This window comes from Pleurodeles waltl, chromosome 8 (assembly GCF_031143425.1).
Source record: "Pleurodeles waltl isolate 20211129_DDA chromosome 8, aPleWal1.hap1.20221129, whole genome shotgun sequence".
Classification (NCBI taxonomy): Eukaryota; Metazoa; Chordata; class Amphibia; order Caudata; family Salamandridae; genus Pleurodeles; species Pleurodeles waltl.
The window spans coordinates 180,068,273-180,084,421 of record NC_090447.1 but is presented as its reverse complement, the minus strand read 5'-3'; the positions used below and the strand labels follow the sequence as shown (position 1 = coordinate 180,084,421).

Sequence of the window (16,149 nt, the reverse complement as noted above, 5' to 3'; positions counted from 1 at the left end):
TTTGAATTGAAAGTGTGCTGAGGCCTGCTAACCAGGCCCCAGCACCAGTGTTCTTTCCCTAACCTGTACTTTTGTTTATACAATTGGCACACCCTGGCATCCAGGTAAGTCCCTTGTAACTGGTACCCCTAGTACCAAGGGCCCTGATGCCAGGGAAGGTCTCTAAGGGCTGCAGCATATCTTATGCCACCCTGGGGACCCCTCACTCAGCACAGACACACTGCTTGCCAGCTTGTGTGTGCTGGTGAGGACAAAACGAGTAAGTCGACATGGCACTCCCCTCAGGGTGCCATGCCAGCCTCACACTGCCTATGAAGTATAGATAAGTCACCCCTCTAGCAGGCCTTACAGCCCTAAGGCAGGGTGCACTATACCATAGGTGAGGGCACCAGTGCATGAGCACTGTGCCCCTACAGTGTCTAAGCAAAACCTTAGACATTGTAAGTGCAGGGTAGCCATAAGAGTATATGGTCTGGGAGTCTGTCAAACACGAACTCCACAGCACCATAATGGCTACACTGAAAACTGGGAAGTTTGGTATCAAACTTCTCAGCACAATAAATGCACACTGATGCCAGTGTACATTTTATTGTAAAATACACCCCAGAGGGCAACTTAGAGGTGCCCCCTGAAACCTTAACCAACTACCCGTGTAGGCTGACTGGTTTTAGCAGGCTGCCACACTGGAGACATGTTGCTGGCCACATGGGGAAGAGTGCCTTTGTCACTCTGTGGCTAGTAACAAAGCCTGCACTGGGTGGAGATGCTATCACCTCCCCCAGGCAGGAGCTGTAACACCTGGCAGTGAGCCTCAAAGGCTCACCCCCTTTGTTCCAGCACCACAGGGCATTCCAGCTAGTGGAGTTGCCCGCCCCCTCCGGCCCCACTTTTGGCAGCAAGGCCGGAGGAGATAATGAGAAAAACAAGGAGGAGTCACTGACCAGTCAGGACAGCCCCTAAGGCAACCTGAGCTGAAGTGACTCTGACTTTTAGGAATCCTCCATCTTGCAGATGGAGGATCCCCCCCAATAGGGATAGGAATGTGACCCCACCCCCCCCCCTTGGGAGGAGGCACAAAGAGGGTGTAGCCACCCTCAGGGCTAGTAGCCATTGGCTACTGCCCTCCCAGACCTAAACACACCCCTAAATTCTGTATTTAGGGGCTCCCCTGAACCTAGGAACTCAGATTCCTGCAACCTAAGAAGAAGAGGACTGCTGAGCTGAAAAACCCTGCAGAGAAGACGGAGACACCAACTGCTTTGGCCCCAGCTCTACTGGCCTGTCTCCCCTTCAGAATAAAACTGCTCCAGCGACGCTTTCCCCAGGACCAGCGACCTCTGAATCCTCAGAGGACTGCCCTGCTCTAAAAGGACCAAGAAACTCCCGAGAACAGCGGCCCTGTTCACCCAAGACTGCAACTTTGTTTCCAAAGAAGCAACTTAAAGACAACTGCATTTCCCGCCAGAAGCGTGAGACTTGCAACTCTGCACCCGACGCCCCCGGCTCGACTTATGGGGAAACAACACTTCAGGGAGGACTCCCCGGCGACTCCGAGACTGTGAGTAACCAAAGTTGTCCCCCCTGAGCCCCCACAGCGACGCCTGCAGAGGGAATCCCGAGGCTCCCCCTGACCGCGACTGCCTGATTCCCAGATCCCGACGCCTGGTAAATTTTGGGCACCACTTTGAACTCTGCACCTGACCGGCCCGGAGCTGCTGGTGTGGTAACTTTGGGGTTGCTCTGAACCCCCAACGGTGGGCTACCTTGGACCCAAACTTGAACCCCGTAGGTGGTATACTTACCTGCAAGAACTAACAATTACTTACCTCCCCTAGGAACTGTGAAAATTGCACTAAGTGTCTAGTTTTAAAATAGCTATATGTGGTTTATTTGATAAGTATATATGCTATTGTGATTATTCAAAGTTCCTAAAGTACTTACCTGCAATACCTTTCATGCAAAGTATTACATGTAGAATTTGAACCTGTGGTTCTTAAAATAAACTAAGAAAATATATTTTTCTATACAAAAATCTATTGGCCTGGAATTGTCTCTGAGTGTGTGTTCCTCATTTATTGCCTGTGTGTATGTACAACAAATGCTTAACACTACTCCTTTGATAAGCCTACTGCTCGACCACACTACCACAAAAGAGAGCATTAGTATTATCTCTTTTTGCCACTATCTTACCTCTAAGGGGAACCCTTGGAATCTGTGCATACTATTCCTTACTTTGAAATAGTGCATACAGAGCCAACTTCCTACAATGCCACAAGTCATCACCCTACTGAAGAAGTCCTCAGCATACCTATCCAAGCTCAGAAACCACCGATGTATCTCCCTCCTACTTTACCTGGCAAAGATCCCAGAGAACACCTTACTGACCACCTTGTCAATCACCAGCATCTCAACACCACATACATGGACACCTTCTCAAAACACATTCTATACATAGGAACAGAACCGGAGGGCAGTATTAGACCACTTTGCAATGCAATATACTTATTTGCTTGGGTGCAGCGGGAACATTAGTAAAGAGTGAGTACAACAGCCATATATATACATTTCATGGTGGTACTATTGGAACATAATGGGGGAACTGTAGGGAAGGGGAATAGCTCATGTTAAAGCTGGTTGGGGATTCAGTCAGTGACTGGAGGAGGTACAGGGAGGTTGTGGGGAAGGAGTGGGCATCTGTTTCTGATGTTCATATAATTGCTTTGCTTGGTAATACTGCTATCTATGGAGGGTATTCATCAAACTAGATTGCCTCATGAAAGTTTTAACATTCCTTATTTCGTGTCAGACAAGTATTTGTATTTTGAGCCATGATGGCTATGAGGCAGAGGTTCCTGTGTAGCTGGGGAACATTAAACTGATGTTGCGGGTCACAATGTGCAAGGCAGCACTTAGGGACTTAGGTGGAGGAGGCCTTAGGATACTGTTTTTGTGGGCATGTGGCTGGTGTCTTCTGTAGTTTTTCAGGCTGCCATAGCAAAGCATGTGTAACCATAGGGCTACAATTCATGCCTTTCTGCACTGTTTGAAGCTCAAATCTCTTCAGATGGTGTGGAAATGGCCCTACCTAACTTTGGAGAAAAGACGAGAGAGTAGTGGGAAATGATTCTGCCTGGCTCATGTTTCTGACTGGAATCCTTCTTTAACAATTATCAGTGCTGCCAGTGTTAGTCGATAGCTTCCAATCTTAGCAAAACCCTGAAATCTTTAAAGTAGAGTACTGCTGAAGTCTGAAAAAAGTAGGAAAGGAACAGAAAATCTGTATGGAAGGCCTCATGAAGGCAGGGCTTAAATAAAAAATAAACCCAGCCCGAAGAGTGAACATTGTATTAGTAAGTTATCCTTCAAAGTTAGTTTTTATTTTTAAAGCTGGAACTTAAATGTGTTTTAGAAAAAATAATTCTGCACAAGGTTCATATAAAAAAAATGTCATAGTGAACACTCCAACCTCTGTTCCACTGCTGTAAAGGGAAAACGTACAAAGCCTTAAAGCATGTTTCAAAGCCAGACTATCACTTGAATGAAAGGGAACACCAGCTTAATTCATGCTATCTCAACAGCTCATGTGTCCCTACAAAATTGGAGTCAACTATCCTAAAGGACTGGTACAGACAAGTAAACTAAAATAATTTAGAATGGAATAATTTGTAAGAAACAAGTGTTACCTGTGTATTCTTGTTTTCGGCGTTTACAACTGAAGGATATCCATTTACTAGCCGCTGAATAATGGCTACTAATCTCGAAGTCTGCTTTGATGAAAAAGGGTCCCACACATTCTCAGCTAAACCTATCAAAATACAATGTATCAACACATTTGCATTTGCAAGTATAATAAGAAAATACTTTTAGTAATGTTGCAAACGCACATTTAAAGACCTTTTGTTGCAGATGGAAAAAAAGGTAAGAATCTGTCTCTCACCTTACTAAAAGCGTGTTCTGGAAAAACCTTACAAAAAACAGCAAATACTTTCTTGTGACAACACACAAACTAGAATGGATAACTGTCACATTACCAATATGTACATCAACTTTGGATATTTCTACACTTTAGGAAACTGACAAACGCTTCAACCCAAATATATGATTAAGGCTTCTGTTTTTTTATGTTATCTATGGCGGAAGATAAGCCTATCTTAATAGCGACCCCTGTAATACTACTTTAACCTGTAAACCAAAAATTGCACCGTTCTGCAGAAAACAGGGCTGAGGCACCCACCCACCACCTTTAACATTTTGGATCTCTGGAATTTCGAGATCTGCTGGCGGCTTACGTCTGGGCTGCAGACCTCAGACAAGAGCTCTGTAAAAATATTGAGCCCTTGCTTAGGGCAGAACTTGTTATTGAAGATTCAGGGCACCGGAGTGACAATGGGAGCTTTCACATATTAATGAGCACTACATTATATGTTAAGTGTACTAGTTTGAGTCATAAAGACAACTTACATAAACATAGGTTTTGTAGGTATGCTGTAGGATTATGCATGTCACATGACCTTCAGTGTGCTAGTGGAGCTACTAGTGCCAAAATCTCATTGAGTAAAGCATAATCTGACCATGTACTACTATTTATGGGTTATGGTGGTAAAGAAATTTCATTCTTCTGCAACTGCAGCACATCCAAACGAACAGCATTCTCAGATTCAGAAAAAGCTTTACCAAGCTATTTTGTTAATCCTTCATATTTCCACCAGCATCAATTTCTTCTGCATTGTCCATTTTGTCCACCACCATACAAAGGTAAGAAGCAGCTGCTTCGAACCACAAGACATGCTACGAATTAATACATTTCTAATGGATAACTGCTCACATAGATTCCTTAGATAAACTCCTTTTCAGGCCCGATAATGGATACAGAACATTTTGTGAACATTTTAGAGATGACAAAATTCACCAGTGCTAGGCATTGCTTTACAAGGTCAGACATTATGCAACTACACTTGAAAACAAATACTATCTGTAGAGTGCAAAAGTGTCCGTTGTGATAGTTCTTTTTTCTTCATGCCTCCAGAAACTCACAAGTATCTCAGCAACGTTACAACCACCCCCACCATTCCGAATTCGAGAGCATGTCTCTTCAAGACTTAAGCCCAGTGCCACCAGCCAGACTCCTATATCACCGACAGTGCTTCTGGTTCCTGGAGTCCTTTAATGACCAAAGACATGAATCGTCTGCATGCTCATCAGTCAAGGACCATCTGAGACAAGGAAGCCTACCTCTTGGTGGCATTCATGAAGTAACGATCCTGATCACCTTCTAGAAGTATGGGGTCTTGCTACCAGAGTAGTTCAGTCTCCAGGCGTCAGAAATGGATATCAACAAATAAGCAAGAGATTGCTGTCCTGCAACTGGATGGAGAGAAAAAGCTCCAAGGTACATAACTTCTTTTGAATCTCTTACACTTGGAGCAGTTGTCTTCAGGCATGTTACTGACAGTAAGCTTTACTGTAGCAGAAATTCACGCCTTCAAGGATGCAATAATGGCATTCATTTCCAGGCTTGTTCTGAAGCTTCAACCCAGGTCATGATGGCACCTTTAGTTGACTCCAATATGAGGTCAGTGGCCTTCTATCCCAGATTTCCAGATCCACTGACTGCACAGCCTTCAAAGCCAGCCCCTGTGTCATATGGGTGGCACCAGCTATGAAAAATGATTCTGAAAACAACTCCGCGCATGATGGAGAGACCAACAAAATGAGTCTCTTACCTACAGGAGAATGTGGTGCCACATATGCCATTTATCTTTATCATGCATGGAAGACCTAGTTCAATTGAGACTCGGTCCTTGTGTACAAGGCAGCTGAGAGTTTATCATGGACTTTCAGCACCTCAGGCAAAAGCATTGGAGATTAAATTACCCACTGGGGAAGGTCTGGCTTTTGCAGAGTAAGTTTCTGGTGTGATTCAAAAAATAAAATAAAATAAATAGAAGGCAGCAGAAACTGTGTAGGAAACTGGACTTTTGCTGCAGTTGCCCCCCATCCCACACCCACTTGTTGCCTCTTTTAGAACTACTACAGGTTGGTTTTTGACTCTGGTGCGGTACTGTGTCCTGCTAATCAGACCTCCGGGACAGTGCTCTTCCCCCTAAAACAAGTAAAGTCTATTTGAAACCCACTGGCATGAACTTTAGCACCCTGTAAACGGTACTCCTGGAACCTGGCGCGTGGGTGCTAAAGAGTCCCTAAGGCAGTGGTCTCCAAACCTTTTAAGGCCGCGCCCCCCCAGTTGAAAAATAAAAATCATTGGGCTCCCCCTCAGAATTTTCACAAATATTTTATAAAGATGGCAGTGTTTAAATATGTCTAGATGTATTTAAACATTCCAGTTAAGTCTTTTACCTTTTTAAAAATGCAATAACATGTTTCTGCTTAAAACAAAACACTTATCTGTGTAATGCCCGTTTTGGCCAGAGCCTGGCACCCTCCCGGGATCACTTGAGGCCCCTTTAGGGGGGCCCGCCCCTCAGTTTGAAGACCCCTGCCCTAAGGGCTGCAGTATATCTTATGCCACCTGAAGGGACCCACACACAAATTAAACACAGACTGCCACTGCAGCCTGCGTGACATGGTGCACAGTCCTGTGTGCCATGTCAAAGACACTGCATGAGCTATTGGTAAAGTCACTCCGACAGCAGGCCTTGGGGCTCTAAGGCAGGGTGCATTGTAGCACATGTGAGGAAATATCTGCATGAGCAGATATGCCCCTGTAATGTCTAGGACCATTGCTAGATATTACAGGTGAGCAGGGAAGCCATCTTATGGTATGTCGTGGGCACAGTTCATAATTAGTTATCCAGCTAAATAATGGCTTCACTGAAACCTAAGGTGTTTGGTATCAAATGCCTTGTCTTAATAAATATGTGCTGATGGCAGTACTAGATTTTTTATGACATGCATGCACAGGGCACATTAGCCCCCTGAGAACCTTGTGCTGGCTGACTGGTCTCATCCAGCCTACCACCAAATACACATTTCTGACCCCCTGCAGGTGGGAGCCCACACTCTTTGGAGGTCAGGAACAATGCCTGCTCTGACAGGAGGTGTCATCACCTTCTCCGGCAGGATGGCTAGTAAATCAGCATATCAAGGCAAGGCTGCCGTTTTTGATATGCAACCCTGGCTTCTCTCGACCTGCGAGATGCCACCCCCTGGCTTGAGGCCCATTTGGCACCAGGACAGGCGGGAAATGAGATATGCAGGTAGGTGTGGTGCACTATGAGGCACGTCACAACCCTAAGGTGGGTTGCCTGATGTGACTGACAAAAGGATTCCACCATCCTGATTTTAGTGGAATTAGGAACTCTGGGACAGGGTTATGCCCACTCCGCACAGGAAGAGGACATATAGGGGATGTAGTGACTCCATGGATAAGTAGCCCATTGGCCACTACTATACACTCCCATTAACACCCCTAAAATCAGCACTTAGGTGGCCAACATCAGAACATATTTGTCTGACTGAAGAAAAAGGACAAAGAAGAGCCGAAGTAGTAAGAACTCCATACTATCGTGACAACCCGCCTCGTCCTGCACCTGTGGATGCTCCAAAAGTCTTGGAAGGCCTATAGCACTTTAACAAGCCTTCAGCATCTCGCTTGGAGTGGAGTCACTTCCCTGCAGCTTGCGGGCAACAGTCGCAACGTTAGGCTTACTGTTCTGCTGACCACCTGGTTCATAGACTCTGCAGCCACCCAGGAGGAGATCACTGTGCTACAGGAGAACCGGTCCTTCTCCCCACCAAGTGAAAAGACATTAGGACCAACTGGAGCCGTCCTGCACTAATCCCCGGGGTACCAGATCCCTTTCGACAAACAAAGTTTATTTGAGTCCAACCCAGACTCAAACAGAGCAAAGATCTGGGATCGGCATTGGGATGCCTGATTTGACCCTTGTTTTGAGTTAATAGGTCCTGTCTGTTTGGGAGTTAGAGTAAGTCGCAGTGAGGTCCAGTCAGCACACCTGAAGGAGTCCCACGTTGCTGGAGCAGCAGAGAGTAGACTGTCCTTGCAGAGGTAGAGTGCTGGGGGCTGGGGCTACTTGGTGCAGGAGTCAACAAACCTTGGTTGGTGCAACAGTCACTGGGCACAGGGTTTCTGTCCCAATGGCACAGGCAAGGGCTTAACCTCTCCCACGTTGGACAGAAGCCAGAGAGGACCATGGGATCCCTCAGAACCACACCAAGTGTTGGTGAATCTTCACAGATCCGGAGGACAGAAGATCCCACCAGCTGAACGGTGTTGATTTAGGTGCCTGTGGATGCGGGGGGAGTGACTACACCACTTGCTGACCTCAGAGGATGCACAACTGTGGAAATGTTGCAGATTTCTGGCAGGAGCCACTGAAACAATGTAGCAAGAAGTCTTCAGGTGCTGCAGTCTTGTTTGGTTAATGTGTTGCCCAGCAGCAATTCTGGAGGCCAAGAGCAGAAGATGTCTTTGCAGAGAGGTCCTGGTGGAGTCTGGCACAACAAACCTGGGTACCCACCCTCAAGAGAGTCCCAAAACAACTCAAAAAGGGGTTTGGTCAATCTCTGGAGTGACCACGCCATCAGGAGGGGGTCTATGACGTTACCTGCCTGACCTGTCCACTTCGATGCTACCAGCGGCCTCTGCCCATCTTGGTTTTAAGATGGCAGAACCAAGTGGCCACCTGGAGGAGCTCTTGGCACCACCCTAGGGGTGGAGCTGGACAGGGGAATGGACAATCCCCTTGCCTTTGTGTGTTTCGTGCCTGAGCAGGTACCAGTGATGCCTGGACTGGTGCAAACCAGATTATGCAAGGAAGGCACCAAATGTGCCCTTCACAGCAGTCCGGTGGCATGGGGAGGCTAACACCCCCCACACACAACTCCAATGTGTAATACTGCCGACATGAAGTGTTCTTCTCTCCGCACTGCTGAAAGAGACCTTTCACCAGCTCCGGATGGAGACACCATTCGTTACTGACTAAATACTGTCGGCTGAGTTTGTCTGCTCTGGTGTTCAGAAAGCCTGCCAGATGATGAACCACCAGGGAAATGCCCTGATGTTTCAGCCATGTCCAGAGGCGCAGAGCCTCTTGACAAAGGGTCCACAACTCCATCCTGCCCTGCTTGTTGCAGTACCACATGGCAGTGGTGTTGTCCGTAAACACCAACAACACTTTTCCCTGGAGTGAGGGAATGAAAATGTCACTTACCCAGTGTACATCTGTTCGTGGCATCAGTCGCTGTTGATTCGCATGTTTTGCATAGCTCGCCATCTGGTGTTGGGCCGGAGTGTTACAAGTTGTTTTTCTTCGAAGAAGTCTTTCGAGTCACGGGACCGAGTGACTCCTCCTTTTGTCTCCATTGCGCATGGGCGTCGACTCCATCTTCGATTGTTTTTCCCCGCAGAGGGTGAGGTAGGAGTTGAATTGTAGTAATAGTGCCCATGCAATGGAGTGACTAAGTATGTACCTATTTAAGGTTGAGATGATACATATACAAATAGTTGAAGGCAACTTCCAAACTGCTACAGGCTCCCGGGGAGGCGGGTGGGCACATGCGAATCTTCAGCGACTGATGCCACGAACAGATGTACACTGGGTAAGTGACATTTTCAGTTCGATGGCATCTGTCGCTGTAGACACGCATGTTTTGCATAGACTAGTAAGCAGGTATCTCCCCAAAAGCGGTGGCTCAGCCTGTAGGAGTGGAAGTAGTTTGAAATAATGTTCTTAATACGGCTTGACCTACTGTGGCTTGTTGTGCGGATAACACGTCTACACAGTAGTGCTTGGTGAATGTGTGAGGCGTAGACCATGTGGCTGCCTTACATATTTCTTGCATTGGGATGTTTCCTAGAAAGGCCATGGTAGCACCTTTCTTTCTGGTTGAGTGTGCCCTTGGTGTAATGGACAGCTGTCGTTTAGCTTTAAGGTAGCAGATTTGGATGCATTTAACTATCCATCTGGCTATACCTTGTTTTGATATTGGGTTTCCTGCATGAGGTTTTTGAAATGCAATAAATAGTTGTTTAGTCTTTCTGATGTTCTTTGTTCTGTCAATGTAATACATTAATGCTCTTTTGACATCTAATGTATGTAGTGCCCTTTCAGCTACGGTATCTGGTTGTGGAAAGAACACTGGAAGTTCCACTGTTTGATTTAGATGGAACGGTGAAATAACCTTTGGCAAAAATTTAGGATTAGTCCTTAGGACGACCTTATTCTTGTGTAGTTGTATAAAAGGTTGTTGTATTGTAAACGCCTGAATCTCGCTTACTCTTCTTAGGGAAGTAATGGCGATGAGAAATGCAACCTTCCAGGTTAGGAACTGTATTTCGCAGGAGTGCATGGGTTCAAAAGGTAGACCCATAAGTCTAGTTAGGACAACATTTAGGTTCCATGAAGGAACAGGTGGTGTTCTTGGTGGTATAATTCTCCTAAGGCCCTCCATGAATGCTTTAATGACTGGTATCTTATATAGGGAAGTTGAATAGGTAGTCTGCAGGTATGCAGATATTGCTGCAAGGTGTATTTTAATGGAAGAGAAAGCCAGGTTAGATTTTTGTAAGTGAAGCAAGTAACCCACTACATGTTCTGGAGTTGTGTGTAATGGTTGTATTTGATTAATATGGCAGTAGCAAACAAACCTCTTCCCTTTACTTGCATAGCAGTGCCTGGTGGATGGCCTTCTGGCTTGCTTTATGACTTCCATACATTCTTGGGTAAGTTGTAAGTGCCCGAATTCTAGGATTTTAGGAGCCAGATTGCTAGATTCAGCGATGCTGGATCTGGGTGTCTGATCTTTTGGTTGTGTTGTGTCAACAGATCTGGCCTGTTGGGCAATTTGATGTAGGGTACTACTGATAGGTCTAGCAGCGTTGTGTACCAGGGTTGCCTTGCCCAAGTTGGTGCTATTAATATGAGTTTGAGTTTGTTTTGACTGAGTTTGCTTACCAGGTAAGGAAGGAGAGGGAGAGGAGGAAAAGCGTAAGCAAATATCCCTGACCAGTTCATCCATAGGGCATTGCCTTGGGACTGTTTGTGTGGGTATCTGGATGCGAAGTTTTGGCATTTTGCGTTCTCCTTCGTCGCAAACAAGTCTATTTGAGGTGTTCCCCAGAGTTTGAAATAGGTGTTCAGAATTTGGGGGTGAATTTCCCATTCGTGGACCTGTTGGTGATCTCGAGAGAGATTGTCTGCGAGTTGATTTTGGATCCCTGGTATAAATTGTGCTATTAGGCGAATTTGGTTGTGAATTGCCCAACGCCAAATTTTTTGTGCTAGCAGGCTTAACTGCGTGGAGTGCGTCCCCCCTTGCTTGTTTAGATAATACATTGTTGTCATGTTGTCTGTCTTGACGAGAATGTATTTGTGAACTATTATTGGTTGGAAAGCTTTTAGTGCTTGAAAAACTGCTAGAAGTTCTAGGTGATTTATATGCAGTTTTGTTTGATGTACGTTCCATTGTCCTTGTATGCTGTGTTGATCGAGGTGTGCTCCCCACCCTGTCAGGGAAGCATCTGTTATTACGTATTGTGGCACTGGGTCTTGGAAAGGCCGCCCTTTGTTTAAATTTATGTTGTTCCACCACAGAAGCGAGAGGTAAGTTTGGCGGTCTATTAACACCAGATCTAGAAGATGACCCTGTGCTTGAGACCACTGTGATGCTAGGCATTGTTGTAAGGGCCGCATGTGCAGTCTTGCGTTTGGGACAATGGCTATGCATGAAGACATCATGCCTAGGAGTTGTAATATCATCTTTGCTTGTATCTTTTGTGTTGGATACATGCGTTGTATGATGGTGTTGAAATTTTGAATTCTTTGGGGACTTGGAGTGGCTACTCCTTTTGTTGTGTCTATTATGGCTCCTAGGTATTGTTGTACCTTGCACGGCAGAATGTTGGATTTCGTGAAGTTGACGGTGAACCTCAGTTTGAAGAGGGTTTGTATGATCTGATTTGTGTGATTTGAGCACTCTATTAATGAATGGGCCTTGATTAGCCAGTCGTCTAGATATGGGAACACATGTATTTGCTGCCTTCTGATGTGTGCAGCGACTACCGCTAGACATTTGGTAAAGACTCTTGGTGCGGTTGTTAATCCGAAAGGCAGTACCTTGAATTGGTAATGTATTCCTTTGAATACAAACCTTAGGTATTTCCTGTGCGATGGGTGTATTGGTATATGGAAATACGCGTCCTTGAGGTCTAAAGTTGTCATGTAGTTTTAGCAATGGTAATACTTCTTGTAGTGTGACCATGTGAAAGTGGTCTGATTTGATGAATGTGTTCACTATTCTGAGGTCTAGGATTGGTCTCAGCGTTTTGTCCTTCTTTGGTATCAGGAAGTACAGTGAGTAAACTCCTGTGTTTATTTGTGTGTTTGGCACTAATTCGATTGCATTCTTTTGCAATAGTGCCTGCACTTCTATCTCCAGGAGATTGGAATGATGTTTTGTCAAATTTTGTGCTTTTGGTGGTATGTTTGGAAGGAATTGTAGAAATTCTATGCAATAACCATGTTGGATAATTGCTAGAACCCAAGTGTCTGTAGTGATTTCCTCCCATGCTTTGTAATAATGACTTATTCTTCCCCCCACTGGTGTTGTGTGGAGGGGGTGAGTGACATGTGAGTCACTGCTTAGTAGTAGGGGTTTTGGGGCTTTGAAATTTTCCTCTATTCCTAGGGAATTGCCCTCCTCTATATTGTCCCCGAAAACCTCCTCTGTACTGTCCCTGGTAACTGGACGGTGTTGCCTGTGAGGTGCTGGCTTGTGTGCTTTGACCCCGAAACCCCCCTCTAAAGGGTGTTTTACGGAATGTGCTGTAATTCCCTCTGCTCTGCGGGGAGAAGTGTGCGCCCATGGCTTTAGCAGTGTCCGTGTCTTTTTTGAGTTTCTCAATCGCCGAGTCCACTTCTGGACCGAACAGTTCTTTTTCGTTAAAAGGCATATTGAGAACTGCTTGCTGAATCTCTGGTTTAAATCCAGACGTTCGGAGCCATGCATGCCTTCTGATAGTTACAGATGTATTAATTGTCCGTGCAGCTGTATCTGCAGCGTCCATGGAGGAGCGGATTTGGTTGTTGGAAATGGTCTGTCCCTCCTCAACCACTTGTTTTGCCCTATTTTGTAGGTCCTTGGGCAGATGGTCAATGAGATGTTGCATCTCATCCCAATGGGCTCTGTCATAGCGCGCAAGTAGTGCCTGGGAGTTAGCGATGCGCCACTGGTTTGCAGCTTGTGCTGCGACTCTCTTACCAGCTGCATCGAACTTGCGGCTTTCTTTATCTGGGGGTGGTTCATCTCCAGATGTGTGGGAGTTGGCCCTTTTCCTAGCTGCTCCTACAACGACAGAGTCTGGTGGCAGCTGTGTAGTGATGAAAGCCGGGTCTGTAGGAGGCGCCTTATACTTTTTTTCAACTCTTGGTGTGATTGCCCTACTTTTGACCGGCTCCTTAAAGATTTCTTTTGCGTGCCGGAGCATACCAGGGAGCATAGGCAGGCTTTGGTAGGAGCTGTGGGTGGAGGAGAGTGTGTTGAATAAAAAGTCATCCTCGACCTGTTCTGAGTGGAGGCTTACATTCTGAAATTGTGCTGCTCTAGCCACCACTTGAGAATACGCAGTGCTGTCCTCTGGTGGAGATGGCTTCATAGGGTATGCCTCCGGACTGTTATCTGACACTGGGGCGTCGTATAAGTCCCATGCGTCTCGATCTTGGTCACCCTGGCTCATGGTGGTGTGAGCTGGGGAATGTGATGGAGTTTGTGCTGGTGAGACGTTAATCACAGGTGGAGGAGAGGGTGGTGGGGTAACTTTTTTCACCACTTTTGTTTGTGGTGTTTGTTCAGTTTGGAACTCCAATCTTCTCTTTCTTCTAATAGGGGGAAGGGTGCTTATTTTTCCTGTCCCCTGCTGTATGAAAATACGCTTTTGCGTATGGTCTACATCAGTTGAGTGTAGCTCTTCCTCAAACCTATGCTTTTGCATTTGGGAGGTTAGCGAGTGCTCTTCTGTATAAGAGCCTGAAACTGGGTCGGTTGCAGTTTGTTTTGGCACCGAAACCCTGTCTGCATCTTTTTTCGGCTCCGAGGTGACTTTTTTTCTTTTTCGGGGCCGAAACCTCTCGGCGTCTATCTTCTTCGGTGCCGCTGTCTCGGCGTCGAGCCGTGCTACACCGGTATCTCGGTGTCGATGCTTGTCTCCAGCACTTTCTCGGTCCCGAGAAGGCTGCGTGCCGGTGTCTCGACCGGAGTCGGACGATCTCGGCACTGTTTGGGCCTTTTTCGGTGCCGACGGTCGGTCACCGAATTTATGGGTCGAGCCATGGCCTGGTGGCAGTGGCGTCCCCTGGGCCTTGTAAATCTTCTTCTGAGTGGTTTTCAACGTCTTACTCACGGTTTGTGTATCGTCGAATCCTTCGGAGTCCGATTCTTGGATCGAAAAGGTTCCCTCCTCTTCTTGTTCCTCGAACTCCCGGTGGGCTGTCGGCGCGGATGCCATCTGAAGTCTTCTGGCTCGACGGTCTCGGAGAGTTTTTCGGGACCGGAACGCACGACAGGCCTCGCAGGTGTCTTCACTGTGCTCAGGTGACAGGCACAGATTGCAGACCAAGTGTTGGTCTGTGTAGGGGTATTTATTGTGGCATTTGGGACAGAAACGGAACGGGGTCTGTTCCATCGGCGTTCTTCTGCACGCGGTCGGGCCGACCAGGCCCCGACGGGGGATCGAAAAATTTACCCCGAAGGGCACCGGAGCTCTTCGATCTTAGACGCGGTGTTGAATCTAACTACGCCGATCCCGAACGCAACAATACCGACGAAAATCTTCCGAAATTAGCTATCTTTCCGTTCCGAAACTCGGAGCGACAGGAACACGTCCGAAAAAAACGGAAAAAAAACAACAATCGAAGATGGAGTCGACGCCCATGCGCAATGGAGACAAAAGGAGGAGTCACTCGGTCCCGTGACTCGAAAGACTTCTTCGAAGAAAAACAACTTGTAACACTCCGGCCCAACACCAGATGGCGAGCTATGCAAAACATGCGTATCTACAGCGACAGATGCCATCGAACGAAATGTTTTCAGAACCAGTCTGATTGCTCAGAGCTCCAACAGGTTGATGTGGAGTCCGGACTCCACTGGAGACCAGATTCCTCTGATGTCTGTCTTTCCCAGATAGCCGCCTCAACCCAGGAGTGACGAGTCACTACAGTCAGATCTGAGAGTGAGAGGGATCTGCCTCTGACCCAATCGCAGTTCATTAACCATGACTGCAGATCTCACGCCGTTCCCTCTGAGATCTGGACCAAGTCTGAGAGATTACCCTGATGCTGAACCAACTGGTATTTCAGGTCCCACTGCAGAGCCTGCATATGCCTCTGGCATGCATCACTAGCAGGATGCAGGAGGCCATGAGGCCCAGCAGCCTCAGTCATTCTAACCGAATTCCAGGATAGAGGCTGAAACATTGATATCATAGCCTTAATATCCTGTACTCGCCACTCGGGAGGATAAGCCTTAAAGTGCAGTGTGTCCAGAACAGCTCAGATGAAAGGAAGCATCTGAGAGGGAGTCAGGTGTGACTCTGGCACGTTTTTAGTGAACCCCAGCGAATGCAGGGGATCCGCTATTGTCAGAAGGTGGGAGATTACAGCATAGGGTGAGACCACCTTCAACAGCCAGCAGTCGAGGCAGAGAAAGACTGAAACCTCTGACCTGCACAGATGAGCTGCGACCACCGCCATCACCTTGGTGAACACCGAGGGGTGCTGGTAAGGCCTAAAGGGAGTAGGGTGAACAAAGAGCCTGTGGCCTACCGTGAACCGCAAGTAGAGTCTATGGACGGGCAGGATGGGGATATTGAAATAAGCATCCTGCAAGTAAACCATTACCATCCAGTCCCCTGGGTCTAGAGCACATAAAACCTGAGCCAAAGAGCATTTTGAGGGAGGGGTGAGAGAGAAGATGCAACTGTGAGGCCCAAAGAAATTGCTATAGGGCAAGAGTCCTTGAAGCACTCTAGCTCAAAGTCTGCTTTGTCTCCGAAGAGATGGGTGCTATCAAAGGGTAGACTGGACATCTCCCGAAAAGTCAGACATCCTCAAAACAGGCATGGCGCCTCAAGGACATCGATGCAACCGCTCTGCCCAGTGAGTTGGTCGTGTC

At 46.9% G+C, this 16,149-nt stretch overlaps 1 protein-coding gene across 1 annotated transcript in view; it reads right to left on the bottom strand.

The window, feature by feature from the left end:
- Nucleotides 1-16,149, bottom strand: part of PAXBP1 (PAX3 and PAX7 binding protein 1) — a 336,981-nt gene that overhangs the window by 179,021 nt on the left and 141,811 nt on the right. The window contains exon 13 of the mRNA XM_069204024.1: nucleotides 3,684-3,805. Within this exon, the coding sequence (XP_069060125.1) occupies nucleotides 3,684-3,805 (122 nt within the window). The remainder of the gene's footprint in view (nucleotides 1-3,683; nucleotides 3,806-16,149) is intronic.